The sequence below is a fragment of the Grammomys surdaster genome, unplaced genomic scaffold (assembly GCF_004785775.1).
Source record: "Grammomys surdaster isolate TR1022 unplaced genomic scaffold, NIH_TR_1.0 125996, whole genome shotgun sequence".
Lineage (NCBI taxonomy): Eukaryota > Metazoa > Chordata > Mammalia > Rodentia > Muridae > Grammomys > Grammomys surdaster.
This window is the reverse complement of record NW_021620812.1, coordinates 2,579,222-2,599,724: the sequence shown is the minus strand read 5'-3', so window position 1 is coordinate 2,599,724 and position 20,503 is coordinate 2,579,222. Positions and strand designations below refer to the sequence as shown.

Here is a 20,503-nt window from a genome sequence, read left to right as displayed (position 1 = left end):
CTGTGAAGATACACTGTGCAAGCGCTCAGTTCTTTTTAAAGCTGGTTTAAAGAGAAGCAGACAAAACCATGCTTACCAAGAACCAGGATAACAGCTACAGATCGAAAATGGCTACCTTCAAATTATCCACAAGGTCTCAGAGCATAAAGTTTTCATGACTAGTAAATTGTTGAGGTTTTAATTGGCTTTAAAGCACACACTCAGCTTTCAGAGTGAGAGGCGAGTGTGAGCACTAGAGATACTTGCGGTGCATCTTGGAGCTGGGCTGTGTCCTGACCATTCCTATGTCTCCTCTCTCTGCTTTCCACCGGTCAGGAAGTGGACAACCTCTTCCTTGAGGTGCCATGATGTTCTGCCTCCACGCCCAGGGCCAGTCAACCCTCTGAAACTCTTGAGACACGTTGAAATCTTTTCTTCCAGAAGTAGTTCCTGTTGGGCTTTTTGTCACGTGACATGAAAGCTACGGTCGCTTCTTTGTATCCCACAAGTTTCTTTTCATCTTAGCATTAAAACTGCCCACCACAGTTCCCCCAAGCTCAAAGTGCAAACTGTTGCCACAGTTCACGTTCTCGATGCACAGATTTTAATTATTCTCATTTTGTACTCAATGTGTCATCTCTCACAGGGGGGGGAAAACCCAACATGCTTTTACAACTTCAAATGAAATGCTGGGGACTTCGTGGAAGACAGTTATTTCTCAGTGCAGAAAACAAGGGGATGCTAGAGGGAAGAGTGCACTCATCAAGGCTGCTGGCGCAGGAAGAATTTAGCTGTGCGTGGTGGACAACGTGATCTGGGCAGGAAGGTTCCACTCAGCAGAGACAAGGAAGCATCGGGTCCCGTGTCCATGGAAACAAATCTACCTAATTTGAGCTTATCGTGTGGGAAAGGGAGCAGGGCTGTTAGAATCAGGATCGTATCAATGTTTAGAATGAGGGATTCAGGAAGCAATGAACTATAACTCGGAAGTTAAGAGCTGTATTAAATTTCAACTCTGCAGCTGGGCGTGGTGATACATACCTTTAATCCCAGCACTTGTGAGGCAGATGCAGGTTATCTCTGAGAGTTTGAGGCCAGCCTGGTCTATATAGTGAATTCCAGGATAGCCAGAACTACACTGTGATACTCTGTCTTGATAAAAAGCAAAAAAATTTAAATTAAGTTAAATTAAAAAATACTTTTTTTAAAAAAATGTCAACTCTGCATGCATCAGCTCACTCCCTCACAAGAACTCAGAGAGACAGAGGTGACTTTGTCCTTACCATCTTATTTTTTACTGGTTTGGTTTGAGTTTTTCAGGCAGGGTCTCATGTAACCAGACTCACTAAGGAATCTAGGCTGAACTTGAGTTTTTGCTCCTCCTCCTTCTATGGCTCAAGGAGTGTAATTGTAGGAGGAGAAATATTAAGGTCAAAGCTTAGTTAATAACTTGTAGACATCGGTATCTGAATAAGAGAGGCAAGTGAGTTGGACAGCTCCAAGCTCTGCTTCTTCCTCTTCCACCACATCGAGCTGTGGTGTGTGGATGTCTTGGTCTGGGACTCTTTTTCTTCTGTGGAGACCATGAACATTTTTGCCAGATGAGTGTGACTTTATTTCCTCAAAGCATAACACATCCTTTGTATATAACCAATTATCAATAAGTGTGAGGTGAATGCAAGAATGGACTGGCCAGTCCACTGCCCTGGGAGAACTGGGAACAGGAGACAGTTCTGGATGAAGATATCCAGTCAAACCATAAGCAGAAGAGTCAGTGGTGTGGTTACCAGAAAGATGGGTGGGAAAGTATTCAGAATGGACTTTAATGGGATTTGTTTCATGCTGGAACTCCAGTATGAGCACTGAGTGGTTTCATTGCCCACTCTCATTGAACGACAGTGACCAGGGAGTCAGGATGATTGACAAGAAACCACCAGGGCCATATTAGGGAACATCTTCTTTTGAAAGTATTTGTTCAGGGTAGCAGAAATATACAAACACTTTATCTTCATGATAGTAATTTCATCATTAGGATACTTTATTAGTGTGAAATGATTTTTCACAAATAATCATGCCAATTACTGAAAGTTATAACTAAGAATGTAGTAGAAGAGGAATACAATTCAAAATACCCTTAGGAGGAGCACACGGCATCTTGTGTCAAGTCTCCCAGAATGAGAGGTGGAGGATCTCTGTTTATCTATTTGCAACTTAGCATTTGAAAGCGGATTAATTCGTATCAAACTTCCTTTGGTCCTAAATAATGGAAATGTTGTGATAGGTAAGTGTCTTTGGAGAGCATACACATGTTTTTAACAACCCTTCTCTGCCTTGTTGGTTGTATTCTGTAAAACCAGTGACCAGACACAGCTGGAAGGGAAGAATGTCTAGCACCTAGTACCTAGTACCTAGTACCTAGCACTTAGCACCTACCACCAGTTGTCAGGGATTATAAATATTTTTCTTGTGCTTGATTGGTTTAAATTGCACCTCATGGGCTGGAGAGATGGCTCATCCATTAAAGGCTAGGCTGGAAACCAAAAATATAAATTGTATCTCATTTGCTGACATGAGAGAGCATGACAAAGGTAACTCCAATGCTCCAGCCTCAACTCCAGTCAGCCAAAGAGAAACTTATTCCTGTGGCATGATGTAATTAGTTGACCCAGCTGCCCCCAGCCAATGCTGATGAGATTTGACAATTATAATATTAGAAGTAAGGCAGTACGGCACCCCTCAATCCCAAAACTCAGGAGGCAGAGGCAGGATGATCCCTGTGGTTTCAAGGCCAACCTGGTCTATATAGCAAGGTCCAGGCTATCCTGGGCTATAGGGAGACCCTGTTTCAAAAAAACAACAATAATAATCTAGAAACAATAAACTTAGAAAACAACTGATCGAGGAAATTTTAATATTCGGTGTACATCAAGTAATGAGTCTGTAGGTGTTGATAAGATAGGCCTAATATTTGAAGTTCCTAAAGCTGTTTTAGAGTATTTATTATACACACAGCACTATGACAAGCTGCACAGGGATACAACCATGGAGATACATTTGAAGGCCTGGGTAGATGGTCAAAAGGGACAGGGCAGGAGATGGGGCTGAAGGAGAAAGTACGCATTAAGGTGCAGTGGCTTTTATGAACACTTTCTTTAAATGGGTCCTCAATGGTTCAAGAATATTTTACTGAGTGGAAAAGAAGGGGATTGAATTTTAACTGAGGGAGTCAACTTGAGGCTCAGAAACACACAAAGAAATTCAGGGCACACTGCTCATGCGTGAGGAACAGTGGCAGCTATGTATCCAGAGTAAGCTGGGATGCAATTGTGGACTGCCTTGAGCTCTATGCTATGAAATCCATTCTCTACACAGACCCAATAGGTCTTGATACGATAATGGCGTGCTCTATACCTGTGCAATGTGGCAGCCACCGGGCATGTGTGGCTGTTGAGTATTTGCGGTGTGGCTCATTCGATAAAGAAATTAAAAAATTCTGGTTGGATTTAAATTGAGCTGCATTTAACTATATTAAATTTAAAGGCAGGTGGACAATGGGTACCATGTGTGACGTCCACGAGGGACTGAAGAGATGACTCAGCACTTAAGAGCGCTTGCTGCTCTCCTAGAGAACTAGAATTCAGATCCCACAATCCACATGAATCAGCGGCAGCCCACAATCACCCATAGCTCCAACTCCAGGGGACCTGGCACCGTCTGTCTTCTGGGCTCTGACTTACCTGGGAAGCGTTCTCCTTAAGCACACTCACTGCTTGCAGAGATCCATCCTTAGACCCGTGATTTCACTCAGTTAGACGCAGCATGGAAACTAATTAATCATACCGCAGAATGACAATTAACAGAAGAAACGTGGCTGGAGAGATTAGATAAAAACAAGAACAGATGGTAGATTTCTGGTAATTTTTAAAAAATTCTAGCACCTCAATGTGACTGACTCGTGACTGCTAAGAAACATCTCATTCTATTCCTTGGACGCTAAGGGTCTGTCTTACTCATCCCTGGAGATTACTGATGCATTGTTCATGAGCCACAAGGTAAAGACATAAAAATAAAACAGTGTCAACACTCAGAAGGGTACTCTGTTTCTGATGCAGGTGTGTGGTATAGCACTTCAGGCTTCCAGGCAATTTACCAATAACAATAAAAAGAACAGAAACTTAATGTGTCATTTGGATTCTGTACAACCTTTTTTAGACTGTAGGGGGTGCATCATAGGTCAGACAGCACTTGGGTCACCCGTCAGGCTGAGTCACCTAGCTGTTCCAGGTGTGCATCTCACTCACTTTGGCTAAGGCCATTGGTGTCTGGTATCAGTAGGTCCTTATGAAACAGCTGTTGACTGAAGGAATTATCCTGTATTATTTTTACTGTGGTGGGTGTAGCTCAGTTGTGTACTTATAAACTTGCAATTCTGGATATTATAAAGCCACTGTTAGAGCTAAATTTTCTTAGCACCTAAAGATAGTCCTGTGAAGGTAAATTTAGAATTCATATAAGGGGTTAATTCAAGCTGTCATTCTGTAATTTAAAATGGCATCAATATGTTTAATCTAAAGGATATTAGAATGTTTACATTTTCCCTTATAAATTTTTTCGACTGACTCTTAAGCATCTTATTATAGTATAGCTACAGATGTAAAAGCTACAGACACAGGCATTTCATTCTTCCACCCATGTGTGCCTATTTGGGGATAGGCATTGTCCAAAACACAGAAATATAAAGAATTTTGGGACATGGTCCTTGCATGTGAGGAGCCCAGAACCAGTGAGAGAAAAAACTGGAAACAGACTATGGCCTACAGTATGATGTATGTGCAATACAGTGTTGACTCCAAAGGCAGCGATGAAGACCAGAGCAAATGGCTGTGGCTTTCGGATTTCTCTTGAGATCCAATCCTTCAATGATAAAATCGCATAGTGCAGTTTTGAAGGCTGGGATTTAAGAACGGTAGAGCCTTGCGTTTGAATCCCATGCTGTATCACCTGTTGCTTTTACTGAATACGTCTCTGTAGAACTGTGGCACACATGCAGAAAAATACTTGTCCCCTCATGCAGCTGAGTGGACGTCCACACAATGGTATACCATGCAAGCCTGCTCCCAAATCTAGAAACAGAATGTCCACAGTCATCCCCAAGACTCTTCTCAAGCTCCCGGCCACTTCGGTCTCCTGTGGGCAAGCACTGTTGTGGTTTCTAAGGTGACTAGTTTTCCTGTGACTAGTTTTGGACTTTATATAAATAGAATTACAGAGTGAATATTTTTTGTCTGACACTTGCTCAGTGTATCTGAGCTTCATCCATTTTGACAAGTACCTGGAGAGCAGTGAGCCTCGGTGCTTGGGAGACTGCATTTTGTGAGTGACGCACTGTGTGCTATCTGGGACCGCTGCTGTAGTTCCCAGCTTGGGGCTGTTTCAGACAATGCTTCTAGAAAGGACCTACTGAATAATGAGTGGTTGCACGTATTTATCTTCTCCCCGAAGCACAGTGGATTCTCACAGCTCCACAGGCCCACTAGCTGATAATTGCCATCTTTTATTTTGTTCCAATGTAAGCGCTCCAGCGGGTATACACTGGTGTCATCTTGTGATGTTAGTTTGCATTTTGTCCCACTTTTAGCCGCTGTGATAAAACACCTCGACAAAAAAGTAAGGCAGGGAAGAAAGCCGTTTATGTCAAGTACCGACTCCAGCTTACAGTCCGTCATTCTGGGGAAGCCAAGGTAGGAACTTCAAAGAATAGTCACCTCACCGCAGTCATGAAGAACAGAAGCAGCGAATGAAGACATACTCGCTCACTTGCTTGTGCTTGTCTCAATTTCTCACTGTTAGGCAGCGGCTTGTGTAGCTCGATTTTGTACTTGCAAACAATTGCATTTCTAGACACTACATCTACACAGACCTACCTAGGTAACGGTGTCATCCACAGTGAACTGGATCCTCCCACACTGATTACCTTAATCAATACAATCCTCTCACAGACACGCTCAGAGGCCAACCAATGAGGACAATCATTCCCTAAGACGTTTCAAAGGTGTTTCTTGGTTATGTCAATTTAACAGTTAAAGCTAGCCATCATATTTTTCTGTATTAATAAAGTGATCTTTGGTGTCTTACATGTCTCCTTAGGTGTTTTGACCAGTTTTACATTGTGTTATCTTTTTCTTATTGATTTGTAGAAGTCATTTATGCATTTGAGTCCTTTATTGGCTGTCTGTATGGACAGCACACGCCTCTCTCAGTCGGATGTGCCCTAGCTTCATTGTATCTTTTGATGAACAGAAGTTCTTATCCGTGCTACTCTGGTTACCTCCCTCTTAGTCAGTCGGGTGTCTTCATTGTATCGTTTGTTGGCGGGTACACCTCCCTCTGGGCTGGGTGTGTCCTCACTTTCTTCATTGTATCTTTTGATGTACAGAGGTTCTTACCCCTGTTACTCCCATTATTTTCTTTGTATTTCTAACAATGTCAACAACCCACCTAAAACCTTTAATCTACATCTCAGTAAGAGACCTTTCTTCTCTGTGTTCTTCTAGAAGCTGTGTGCCTTTACTGTTTACATTAGATCTGAAGCACACTGGTTGTACTGTTTAATTTCTCTATACTCATACGATCTGAGACTCAGATTCATTTTCTTCTTATCCCGAAAGGGGAAACAGTACCTGTTTAAGTTATGTACTAATAAAGGAGAAATGTGCTCAGTGCTTCGCTCACCAGCATCTCAATGTGTAAGAGGCTACACTGCGTTGTGGCCCATATGAAGGTAACTTCCTTTCAAAAGATGTAGCCAATTAAAAAATACAATTTGGAAAGTAATTGTCCTACAATGCAGAATATAATAAATACTGTAGTCAAGTCATAAACAGGGATTTCATCACAAGAAAGCAGTGCAAAGCAGACAGTGGGAGAAGACGGGAGATGAAAACCTTCTAATGCCAGAAGACAGGGTTCAGCAAAGAAGGGAGCAAAGCTCTGGTGCGATTGCCTTAATGTGCACTCTTTATCCATTTTGGTTAAAATGAATGATGAAAATAGAATTCCTTATTAGAGAAAGCACAATAAAACTAGATCTCTCATCTACTCCAAACATGACTTACGGTGCTATAAATAGACCAGACCCTTCTGGAAACTTCAGTAAGAACCACAAAATGATTTTTCCATTTCATCTAGCAATCCCACTTCGGGAAGTTTATACTAAGGAATAATTTAAAACGTGAAAAAATATGCATGGAGTTTGTACCAGAGTTGCTTAGCGTAGCATGGTAGTAGAAGCAACCGACGCGTGCAGCCTTGAGAGAAGATGGGGATGTTGCTTCAAGCCTCTCAGTGACTGCAAAGCCATCTAAAATGGTATGACAGTGGGAACATGTAAGAATGGCCATGATGACGTCCCTGAAGAGCTGCCTGTCCTGGCTGAGAAGCTGGAGGGGACAGCAGGTAAAACACAAATCGTTTTTTGAGGATGGTGAAAAGTGGAAGGAAAGTCTATTGGGGGGTTTCTGTTCCGTGATTTTTATGTAAGTTTGTGTGATGCTTACACTTTGCTCCTACATGAAATCCTTCACATGTATAACCCCATTGCTGAACTACAGCATTTATCTAAACATAATTGATACATGTTTCTCTCCTTCCAAGAGACATTGAGCTCCTTGGGTCTTACCCTTTGTATTTCTATCTCCAAATATGAGTTGGACACATAGGCACTTATTCATAACCGTTAGATCAAGGAATGTGCTGCGTTTTGACAGTCTTTTGATGAAATTGTCTGGAGCCATAGCTTATTTTGGTACCAGATTAACATTATCCAACTTGGAAATTTTCTTAGTTATTTCAGACACCATGAGAAGTTTCAGTCTTTTAAATCTTAACCCGGTGAACTTTGAAATCTAGATTTTAAATGTCCAGTCTGTGTGGGGAAGAAAGGGAATATAGTGGAATTTCTCTTTGGCTGAGATTTGTGTCACACACTATCACATAATCTTGGGGTTCATCCCAGATTTAAGAGACTAATACATACATCTCAATGATCACAAAAGTAAAAAGGACACCCTAAAGAGAGACTGCTTATAAACCAGAGACTCACTTATCAAAACAGTGTATGCAAAAGTGTGGAAGTAGTTCTTACATGTTTAGTACTTTTTCTAGGGTGTAAAGAGCTTCCAAACTTCTCACGGGCTTAAATGACCCAATAAGTTATAAGTTAATGAAGGAAATAGAAAATTAGAAGACAGATATTTTCTGCACTACACATGAGATATTCAGCACTCGGATATTTAATGATTAGAAATGGAATCCTTCCTACACAACCTCTGGAACCACAGATCTTATAAGCAGAAAAGAGTGTTCAACAGTTGGAAAATCCACAGTGTAAGTTTGCTGCTATAGTGCTTATGATTTAAATGACACATTACTCCCAATGCAAAATAATATCTGCTGAAAAACAGAAGTGAGAGACGGAAAGTCTTAGAGAGTAGTCATGGTGGTGATGAGGAGAGAGCTTAGGGGGAAATGCTTGCCACGAAAGCATGAGGCTTTGAGTTCTAGCCCTGCTTCCTACAGAGGGTGGGGCGGGGTGGGGGAAGCTGGCCATGAAGGGTGGCTTGTGCCTGCCATTCCAGGTCTGGAGAGGCAGAGACAGAAGGATCTGTCTGACCTACCTGTCTAACCAGATGGTGAGCTCTAGGTTTGATGAGCAATGCTGTCTCAGAAAATAAGGAGAGTAATGAACAAGGAAGAGAACTACCCTCCACATAAATTTGTATGTATACCCATGTGCACACACACACACACACACACACACACACACACACACATACATATACACTGGGGAGAGAAGGAAAATGGGGAGGCAGTGATAGACGCAAAATTAAATTGTTACAGACCTTTGTCAACCTGCAAGGCACTATGCTGCTGGTGTGTAAGGGAAGGGTTATATGGGACCAGTCTATGACCAAACTGACCGTTGCATAACTTTGGAATTTGGCTCTCTGAGTTTTGGTGAGTTCATTAATATGATGGAAATGATGTATACCTTGTTGTCTGTTTTAAAAATTAATGTGACATATAGACACATATGTAACACTGTATACTCTGTGAGGTTCTCTCGGCACCTGAGGACACAAGACAAACAATACATTGTTGCACATATGGTCAAAGTTGTCCTTATACAAGTACCATGAACTAGACTAGTCCCTGCTATTGCCTCCGTTCAGCGCCCATGAGGGAGAGGGGGTAACTTCAGCATGAGAAATGGTTCCTTTTCATTCCTTTAAGTGTTATTAATAGAGATTTTCTATTCTTTTACAAATAATCATAACCTCCATTGCCCTCTGTTATCCCCCTCGCCCTCTCTCCCTCCCCCTTCTCCCTCCCCCACTTCTCCCTCCTCCTCTAGCAAACCTTTTCCTCTGTGATGTTGTTTTCTGCATAATTACTGAAGTCTTCCGTGCTAGGCTGGCCATAGTTAGATGACAGACATGCCTGCCAGGGGGTCACTGAGGGGCTGAGTGCAGGCGTGTGTTAGCTGTCTAGGCTAGTGGTTCTCAACCTGTGGATCGTGACCCCTTTGGGGGTCAGAAAAACCTTTTCACAGGGGTTGACTAAGACCATCAGGAAACACAGATATTTACATTGTACTGTATAGTGATAGCAAGATTACAGTTATGAAACAGTGGTAAAAATAATGTTATGGTTGGGGGTCACCACAACACGAGGAACTGTATTAAAGGGTGGCAGCATCAGGAAGGTTGAGAACCATTGGTCTAGAGAGTAGCAGAGAGCAAAGAAAGTCCTCGGGCCTTCTTTGTGTGGGTGGGCAAGTGGTCCTCCATCTTAGCCACTCGAAGAACAAGGCCAGCAGGCTTAGCCTTTTGCTGAGACAAGGTCTGTGTGGCAGCAGGAACCAGCTCCTTATGGATGACTCAGAGAACGATCCTTCCCAAAGCTGCTCCCTCTTCCACCATCCCTGGCGCTTGGAAAGTCCTCGTCATTGTCATCGTCTTGTGATTAGCTACAGTTCCACTTCCTCTGCCACTTCCGCAGGACAGGCCTGGACTGGCCCCCTTCTTCAAATCAATACAGTTAGTTTGATTTTTCCCACCACACTGGCCACTATCTGATGTGTTCTTGCTTGTGTCTGATTTTCTGCTGTCTCTGTGCTTTATCTGCTTTTTGCTTATCACAGTCTGATGTTGTTTGATCATTTTCGTTGCTTCCCCCCACACTGTACTGTTTAAATTACTTACTACATTTTATTCATTTGTTTGGTGTGTGTGTGTATGTATGTGTGTGTGTGTGTGTGTGTGCATGTGTCTATGTCTGTCTGTCTGTCTGCCTGTGTTTGTGTAGGTGAATGGGTGCTGACACCCGTGCCACAGCACCCGAGCCCATGCGAAGAGGTCTGAGAACAGATCTGGGGAGTTGGTTCTCTCTTTTCAAGCATGTAGGTCCTGGAGAACAAGTCAGGGGATCAAACTTGTTAACACTGAGCTATTTCGCTGGCCCCATCACACGTATTACACACACTTATTCCACACTTATCACACACACGTATTACACTCACTACACGACTTCTCCAATGGAAACTCGGCTCCTTGCCAGCAAGAGATGGTATAAGTCTTAATTACTACCATAGCACAGAAACTTACCATAGTCTCCCAAGACGTAACCACAAGAGACAATTTTATTAATTATTTTCAGATGTCCCAACTCCTTATACCTTCAAAACGTTAAGCATTCTCGAAAATTACAAAAATTAAGGCCATACCAAAAGATTTCGTAAACGATGGGAATAATTTCATTTTTATTAATTATAAAGCCAAAAAATGAAACCTTTGTTTGTTTTAACTTATTTAGTCATGACCCACTTATCTTACTATAAGGTGGGAAAATGGCATGATGTGCTAACTGTTATGAAACAAGCAGACGTGGAGAATATCATAGTTTGTTGGGGCTTGTAGGAATGTGTCTCTGCAGTACGAGGGGCTTCAGGCTGTTTCTATACCGAGCCTTAGAATCATCACAGAGCTGGTAAGGCAGCATAGATTTGACTAGGATGTACTTGTGTTCCTGTCCTTGGTATCTTCCAACCAACAGTCCAGCTTTTAAAGTCTGTTCTTTCTGCATACGCTCCCTCCTTGTGAAGCCGAATTCTGCAATAACAGTGATGCGGTCTTGCCCTTCCTGCACCTACTCTGCATTGCACCGGAGAGCACCAGCTGTCACTCTCTAAGGCTAATGAAAACTTGCTACATCTGTTTTCAAGTTCGATACAGTATGGTTTTTCTGACCCCCTCTTTACTGAGTTGTTGCTGTCACTTGCTGGATTTACTAAAGACACTAAGAGTCATGCATCACCTCAAAACAAAACAAACCCTAACACCAGCAACAGAACCAAGAAAGAACAACATCAAGACCTGCAGGAACCGACCTCTTCAGTCTCATGTGCTTCTACGTCTGCTAAGCTAGAGGAACGGAAGTAGAGACGTATTCTCACAGAGGACACCAGCATCCTCAGAACTGAAAAACTGCCTCCCTCCATGGAGATTACCACCTGACACACTGTTATGGCACGTGGCTTCACAAATGTTCACAAATTTTATTTAATTCATAAAAATGAGCTAATTTAAATGTGAACTCCCTCCCTCTGGTCAAATAAAGCTGTAGCCATCCTCAGGCTTGAGCAAAAGTGGCTTAAGTGGACCAAGAAATAGATCCAAGAAAAGATCTTGAAACAGACATTCAGATGGTGAGTTTTTAATTTGAAGCATTAGAGAGTTGCTCTCCACCAGACCCCAGGAGTCTGTAGCTTTTGCCCCCTTTCTTCCACATCTCCTCTCCAGAGTGGGCCCTTCCAAGCAGTTAGAGATCACACTCCCAGGAGGCCTAGAGCATCTCTCAAAGAGGCAGTGAAAAGACATCTTGTGTGGGAAATGAGTCATCTTGGTAGCTGTGGGGAGGATGGGTGCACCTTGGTGGTGATCTGCAACTGGGTTGGCACTAGTACACCTCACCAACCATTTCCTATTAGGGGCTTCTGGTGGCCTTGCGCCAGTGACCACCTGATCCTCTAAACTGAGGACCACTTACTCCACCATCCAGCCCTTTCCAGTTTAAAGCTGACCCTGGCTCTCCATCACTTAGCACCCTTTTCCTCCTTCAGCTCCTCCCTGCAGAAATGATCCTGGAGACTGCTCACTAAATCTTGTGCTAACCATTTCAGGCCTTCTACTCAAATGTTTAAGGGAATGTGAAACCAGTTGGCCCAACTTGCCTTAAGGACTGGGTCCTCAAATGTAAAAAGACCCAACAGAATCCTTCCTCTTTCCCTACTCCCAACTCCCTATCACTGAAAAGCCATTAACTTTAAGAATGTATGAATTCTCTGACTTGGGTTTTCCCCCTGGAAGAGCTCCTGGTAAGTGGTGTGGTGGTGGTGGTGGTGGTGGTGTGTGTGTGTGTGTGTGTGTGTGTGTGTGTGTGTGTGTGTCTGTGTGCGTGTCTGTCTGAGGTGTGTGTGTGTGTAGGGTCTGTCTGTGGTGTTTGTGTGTGTGTTGGGTAGTGTCTGTCTATGGTGTGTGTGTGTCTGTCTGTGTTATGTTTGTGTGTGGGGGTGTCTGTCTGTCTGTGGTGTGTGTCTGTGTAGTGTGTGTGTGTCTGTGTAGTGTGTGTGTGTCTGTGTGTGTGTGTGTAGAAATGAAATGTATCCAGTTCCAATCAACCGGTCCTTGGCTCCCGGGTGCCCCGGCCGCGTTGCGGGCTGGGGAGTGACTGCAGCCCTCGCGTCCCCACCCCCGCGCCCCGCGCCCGCCCGCGCAGCGTGACTGGCGGCCGCCGCAGCGAGCTCCTGAGGCGCGGGCCGAGCGAGCGCGCAGAGCCGGGAGGCGGCGGCTGGTGGCGTCGGCCGCGTGGTCCTCCTCCGCGTCCCTCCCCTGGCGCTCGCGCTGCCTGCGCCCGGGAAGCCGCCGCTGCTCGCTGCTGGCTGGCGCGGAGACCGGCGCGGACGCGGGGGCGAAGGGAGCGAGGACGGCACAGCAGCCCAGGAGTCGCCGAGGGGACCCCGGCCCGAGCGCATCCAAGTGAGGGCTGCGCCCCGCCAGCCCCAACCTCGGGAGCCTCCCCTCCTGCTTCCCACTGCACGCGCCGTACAGCCATGAACACCAACGACGCCAAGGAGTACCTGGCCCGGAGGGACATTCCTCAGCTTTTCGAGGTAAGAGGCTGGGGTGGCCGAAGGGTCCCCAATGACCGTCCCCAGGGCTTGGAGGGCCAGCGCCCCGCCGCACCTTCCGGTGCGGGGTACCTAATGAAGGCGCTCGCAGAAGCTCCCTGTACCCTCGCCCCAGACAAGTCGCCTTTCGCGCGGGTCGCTAGGGTCCCTCTCAAATGCAGGCTTCAAAACCCTATCTTGGGATCAAGTTTCCCTCTTCAAGCTGGGTTCTGGATGCAGGCTGCCCCCACAGCATCCCTCCGAGAGGGGCACCCAGAGTGGACAGCAGACCGTGGCCTGTCAGCACTCTCTGGGGCTGAGGGTCAAGCCAGGTGATGGCACCGTCCCCCACACCGAGCCAGGACAGGAAACCGAAGGTTCCAGAGTCCTAAACATTCCAGGCGCCAAGCATTGAGACCCCTTGCAGGGAAGGGAAAGTGTGGACGAAGCGACGCTCCTGGGGGACAGCTTGAGGAGAGGGATGAAGATGGAGAGGGAGGGAAAAAAAACCACACACCCGCGCACACACACATACACAGCTTAGCCGATCAAGTGCAGCGCTATCTCCTAGGTCACTGAAGCTCTGCCAGTCAATGAACTCCCGAGCGCGTTTGCTGGTTGCTTGAAAGGTTCTCCAGGCTCTCCTCCCGGTCGGTCGCAGTCTCCAGCCCCAGCCCTCCCGCCCACTTACACAGACTGGGTCGACTGGGAGCGGCCAGACAGGCGTGACTCCTGTTGCTGGCCTCTGTTGGGCGTAGCAGCAGTATCCGCACCAGGGACAGGGGATGCGGTAACTCTCAAAGAATGCGAGAAAGGGGGATGGAGGAATGAGCTAAAGGTACCTTGCTCCAGCCACAACCTCCTTCCCAGAGAGAAGTCCTGCTTCCTATTATTCTCTCCACATTCCATCTTCAAACACCGTAAATCCGAAGTGCTTTTTTGCTTAGGTTATAAAACAGAATAAAAATTTTAAAAGAACGGCACCAACCCAAGCTTTATAGGATGAGCCCTGAACAGCCTCCTTTCCCGTTCTAAAGAAATGGTAGAGTAATAATAATACACTAAGGCCACACATTGTTCTTTTTCCTGTTTAGGGGATTTGTTCTATTAGAAGAAAAATGCAGCGCTTAAGAAAATAATTTTTGCAATACCCCCAACTATGTTTATTTAACCCAGGATGCCATACTCACAGTGCTTTGAGAGGTTTTTGTTGTTTGTTTGTTGTTTCGTTTTTTGCTGTTTTTGTAAATGTGGAAATGAAGAACCGAAGGGGTTTTTTTATTATTATTATAAATGTTAAGACTGAAGCCAATTTTATTTCTATGCTTCTAAAAGAATGATAGATACATTCCTGGCAGAGCCGCCTGACAGCAAAATGTGGGAACTGTTTCTCTTCCTCGGTGCTAGGTAACTTCCAGAGAGCCAGGGTGGTCTCTTCACAGAACTCTGTGTGGCCTATGCTAACGAGTCTCGGAAGGTTAGGCTTAGGCAGGCTTTTCATTGGTGTTTCTGTGTGTGAATGGGATGTCTTGAAATAGTGCACACACTCAAAAAAAAGTCAGCTTGCTTACCTGAGAGGCACTAATGCAGTACACTGAGACTCAGTTCAGGGCAGCAAAGAGCCGGACAAGACTAGAGACTTGTAGGTTCCATTCGAAGAGTGAGACCGATCCACTGTGCATGGCTCAGAGGGAAGCAGGACCTGATTGTTCGTGTGACGAATACAGACCACAAAAATCAAACACCTCAGGTTTCTAAAATGGATTTTCTGTGCCAGAATCCACACCATTCTAAAAGTTTAACCGGGTGCTCGCCAAAACCCCAGACAGTTACAGATAGCACACGGCATTGCAGATCACAGTAACAGACGAGTGATTCTATGTACCACCAAAATCTATGTATATAACGAAGCTTCTCAGGTTTCTTTGGGTGGTATAGAGTATCTGCTAGGTTTGTGATTGAAATGTACTCCCACTTTAAAAAATAAAATTAAAAAAACAAAACAAGACACATGCAGCTGGTTCTGTTGTGTTCCTAATTCACCCCAGCTTTGTAATATGACTATTGGTCTCAGACCTTAGAGCAAAGACTGACAGTTAGTTGAATGCTATCAAAAGTCTAGTTAGATTATTTGCATTTTCAGAGGATGAACTCAGAGACTAAGAAGTAACATCTACTATGTCTACTGACATCTACATCCTGGGATGCTGCTGGCTTTTAGGGAAAAGAACTTAAATTATCAATGAAAGAGTGAAGTTCATTGTCTTTGACTTAAAAATCAGTGCCCTTTGGGGGACTAGTTTTGTTCAAGGAAACTTGAAATGTTTGTCTTCCAGTTGGAAAACTCGCATTGCATATACTCACCGTACTTAAACTTCAGGAAAAGACAAAATGAACAGACCTGGATTTTAAGTATTGATGCTGTGGTTGGATTACATATGGGGTTCAGAGAATCTAGTATTCTCGTTTACCCCATTCCATGTTTTTATAAAATGTACAAGGAAGATTATATGAGAAGCTGGCTCGGAGTCTTGAACCTAAGACCGTCTGAGTAAGTACGCTTGAGAAATCCACTGATATCTCTGAAACACAATTTCCTGATCCAAAACTAGTGATGCCCACAGAGTTGAATGTACACATAAGCACACACAAAAGTTCGTGTGAGACACAAGATCTCGTGTGTTGATGCAGTCAGTTCTGACCCATGGAATAACAGGAGTGTGGGAAGCTAACCTGCCTCACAGAAGTCGGATGACACTTTCTCTGCCCCCTCAGCAGCTGAACTCCTCTGATGGAGCTGCACACCCAAACCCACTCCATTCAGGATTTCAGAAAACAAAGGCACTTGGTAGGAACTGCCTGCCATTGGGGATAAAATGGAACAGTGCTACTTTAAAAGTTAAAAGCTCTGTTAGGGTTTGTCAACCTTCCAAAAGGTGAGTGCTTTATACACTAGTAATGTATAGGTGAGAAAAACGTATGCTTTTTCCATTCTAAAGAAAAATATTTTGCACTTCAGACCAGCTTCCAGGAGTGAACATTTTCAAAGCTGTAGAATTTGTGGGAACTAGCATGTGGTCGTCCCCACTAGTTACACACACCAGGCACTTGGCGGGTCCCTGCAAATACTATGACTGGCAGGAGCATGGGCCTGAGGAAGAAAGACTAGGGAATCTCAGGTTCTGCCAGTGCTGATTCAAACTTCTGGAGTCAGATATCAAGTGCTTTATTTTTACATATTTAAACATAATAAAACATGGAGAAAAGTTTCCGCACGACGGTTACCACAGCAAAGCTTTAAGCATGGCTTCACCCAAACTCCTTTGCAAAGTATATCTCCTTAGCAAAGTATCTGTGACCTTTACCTATAGAATGTGTTCTATTGACTGATAAGCAGTGCTCAAGACCTAGGGAGGAAGGGCTTATGATAAGCATAAGGATGGATTCTTTTGACTGAGAATCAATGCTCAGGATTCTAGGAGATTCTGGTCAAGCTTAGCACCAAAAACTAGCAAAAGATGATCAGATTATCAAAGAGCATCCACTCCAACCTTCTGGTGAACAGCTGCCAATTTCTTCCCCTGAAGAACGAATTCTGTGTGGTTAACAGTTCTGGTTTCTCTCGTGCTTATTACCGGTGAGCACACGGACCTCTTGCCCTCTATAAGGCGTCATGAATGAAAAACAAGTCAGACAATACTTTTCCCTCTAAAATCTTATAGATATGGGAGAGATTATGTATCAATCAGCATTTTAAAATCTGACATCAACATTTTAGAATTGTTTTCAGTATTTTTAAGTGTGTGTGTGTGTGTGTGTTTTAGTTTGTGCAGTGCCTGTGGAAGTCAAAGGTGTCAGATGCCCTGGAGCTGGAATAATCGGTTGTCAGCTGCCTGATGTGGGTGCTGGGAAGCAAATGCAGGTCCCCTACAAGAGCAACAGGGACAGCTTAACCCTGAGCCATCTCTCCAGCCCCTGACTTCAATTTTAAGTCTCACTTAAACATGAGTTTGGAATTATCTTTTAGTCCTAATCATAAAGTTCCAACACATATGTATGTATGTACTACACACCAGGGAGGAAATATCAGGTGTTTGAGACTAGAGAGCAAATGGGGCCTATTCTGTTTTGATGAACTCTTAAGGCTTGGGAGACTGACACATAAATCAACATTCCAGTATAAATAACAAGTGTGCTGTTTCATCCTGCTAATCAGCTGCTCATCCTGAGCCCCATAAGAACACGAGAGAAAGGGTCCACAGGCCAGCCGAGGTTTTCAGAAACGGCTTTCTGATGATTACCATGGTAGGATGCAAAACCAACATTTATTGGGCATGCATGTGTTACATATGAAACACTTAATAAGCAATATCTAAATGCATTTTTAAAAATTCTTTAAAATATACCCGCTTCACAGCAGAGCTAAAGCCCTATTGACTTTAATAAACACAGGATAAGGCTCGAGGGACATAAAAAATAATGATAAGTATATTTCCCATGATGCACTTGGTCTTGCTTTGACGCTACTCTTCTGTATTCAAATGCCTTGCTATTTGAAGGGCAGAGGATACTGAGCTGAGTTCTCACTTATGCTCAGTGTGATGGCTCCAGCCTTCAATCCCAGTACTCAGGAGGCAGAGAAAGATGGATCTCTATAGGTTTGAGAGCAGCGTGGTCTACATACTGAGATCTAGGCTACCAAGGCTACATAGCAAGACTCTGCCTCAAAACAAAAAACAACAACAAAAACAAACAAACAAACAAAAACCAGAAACAAACAAAACACAATTAACTTGTCAAGGAGTTGCGGGGTTATCTTAAGTTCTCAATCAAATCACAGTTTCAATTCAAAGGTTCATGTAATGAAATCCAAGAACAGAGAGAGGACTCCTGGGGATCGCCATGCCTGGTTGTTTAAAATTAACGCTATACAGCCATAGCAGCAAAACCAGCGTGATAAAGGCATAGAGCCAGATGTGCAGGCCGATGGAACAGAATGGAGGGCCTGGAAGCTATAGACTCCCAACTGAAACAGACATTAGAGAACAGACAGACAGACAGCCTCCTTAACAAATGGTACTGGGTATTCATGGGCAGAATGAAACTAAATCTGTAACTCTCACCTTGAAAAAAAAATCGATTTAAGTGGATCAAAGTCCTTATATAATATAGACCTGAAACTCAGAAACAACAAGAAGAAAACAGAGAAGACACATCAGGATCTAGGCATAAGCAAAGGCTTTCTGAGAAAACAAACAAACACATCAGGATCTAGGCATAAGCAAAGGCTTTCTGAGAAAACAAACAAACAAATAGTAGTTCCAGCAATGTGAGCAGAAAGGAGCCGAACTTCAGAAGTATTTGTAAGACAAAGGAAATAACACAGGGAAAATACAGCATACAGAATGGAGAAAAAAATTTACCAGCTGTCTACCTGACAAAGGATTAACATGTACGACAAATGAAGAATCATAAAATTAAGCACTATCAAAGCAAACCAATCAATACACTGATGGAAGAAATTAAGTATACAGTTTGCAAAAGAAATCCAAATTGAAAAAAAGATATAAAGAAGGAAGTGGTCAACACCGTCCATCATCAGGGCACAGCAAACCTTAACCACTGAGATTCCACCTCCCATGGTTGGAAAAGCTGTCTGGGAGAAATGGAGCAAATGCTGGAGAAGATACCTGGAGAATGGGGAGAAATTCCTTATATGCTTCTTGTGGGGATGGAGACACTAATGGAATCAGTACAGAGTTTGCTCAAAGTGGGTTGAAGATCTAAGATCTATCTAGCTCCTGTCCCAAATGCAGGAGACCCTAGGTTAAAGCCCAGACACTGCATAAACCAGATGTAGTGATCCACTCCTGGAATCCATCACAAGGGAGGCAGAGTCATGAGAATTAGATGTCCAAGACCATCCTCGACTGCGTGGCAAGTTCAAAGCCACGTTAGATTGTGCGGGAGCCTGTCTCAGATATTTTAATATTTTAAAAATATTAAAAATATACCTACTCCTGGGCACCAAAAGGAGTCTAAGCCTACCACACAAATGCCCACACATCCGTGTTTACTGTGGTACCATTCACTAGAGCCAAGATATATACACAGCTTAGACGATAAACAAAGCAAATGCCACAGATGAATGCCGCTTCCTGGTTCACTCTCTCTGGTTTCTGCTCACTTTGCTTTCTTATACATCCCAGGCTTACCTGCCTAACGATGGATCCGCCCACAGTTCTGTGGTCTCTGACATCTACTGAGAAATCCCACTAACAATCCCATTAACACGGTCTCAGGGTAATCGGATCTAGGTAACCCTCCAACTGGGACCCACTCAGATGACGATGGACTGCGTCAAACCGACAGCTAACGGCAGATGGCACTGACACTGATCAACGGATGGATGGATTTTTAAAATGTGATACTTATACACAATGGAGTTTTAGCCGGTTATTCAGAAGAACAAAATTATGCCACTTTCAGGGACATAGAAGACGCGATTGGAACTGGAAATCATGTTAAGCGAAATAAGCCAGACCGAAAAGACAAATATCACAGGCTTTATCCCATGTAAAAATAGAGATTTAGACAAATAAATGGTATCAAAACAGAAGGGCGCCGATTTAGGGGAGGAAGGAGGCTACAGGGGAGAGGGCAAGGGGGAAGCGACCAGTATTGCGTATCTTGTCTTGTGGATGGAATCTAGATTTAACTATACATAAGAATATACATGGCACGAAAGTGGAGTAATTTCAGGGGTAAGAGGGGCCAGTGGGAGGGGGAACAAGGTTATGGGGTATGAACACGAGCAGAGTACAGTGAGATGCATACAGACGTGCAAAGGTCATCACCGAGTTCTATTGCTCTGTATAATGAAAAGAAAACAACCGAAAGGGGTGAATTTAGAGAAAAGGCATAATAACATTGTAACAACGATCCTGTGTGCTGGTGGGCGTGTCGGCTTGGTGCAAGCTAGAGCCATCTGGGAAGAGAAATCTGCAAGGCATTGTTTTCAATAATAATCGAAGTGGGAGGGTTCAGCTCACCGTAGGGTGGGTGGTGCCGCCCCTGAGCAGGTGATCCCAGATTACATTAGAAAGCGGGATGAACTAGCCGTGAGGGCAAGCCAGCATGGCATTCTTCATGGCTTCTCGAGTGCCTGCCTCCGGGCCCCTGCTTCCGTGCCTGCCTCCGGGCCCCTCCAGTGCCTGCCTCCGGGCCCCTGCTCCAGTGCCTGCCTCCGGGCCCCTGCTCCAGTGCCTGCCTCCGGGCCCCTGCTCCAGTGCCTGCCTC

The 20,503-nt window shown here is 44.3% G+C and overlaps 1 protein-coding gene across 1 annotated transcript in view; it reads left to right on the top strand.

Annotated features, from left to right (window-relative positions):
- Positions 1-12,653: 12,653 nt before the first annotated feature.
- Ak5 (adenylate kinase 5) overlaps positions 12,654-20,503 on the top strand; it is a 178,345-nt gene continuing 170,495 nt past the window's right edge. The window contains exon 1 of the mRNA XM_028754291.1: positions 12,654-13,207. Within this exon, the coding sequence (XP_028610124.1) occupies positions 13,148-13,207 (60 nt within the window). The 5' untranslated portion in view covers positions 12,654-13,147. The remainder of the gene's footprint in view (positions 13,208-20,503) is intronic.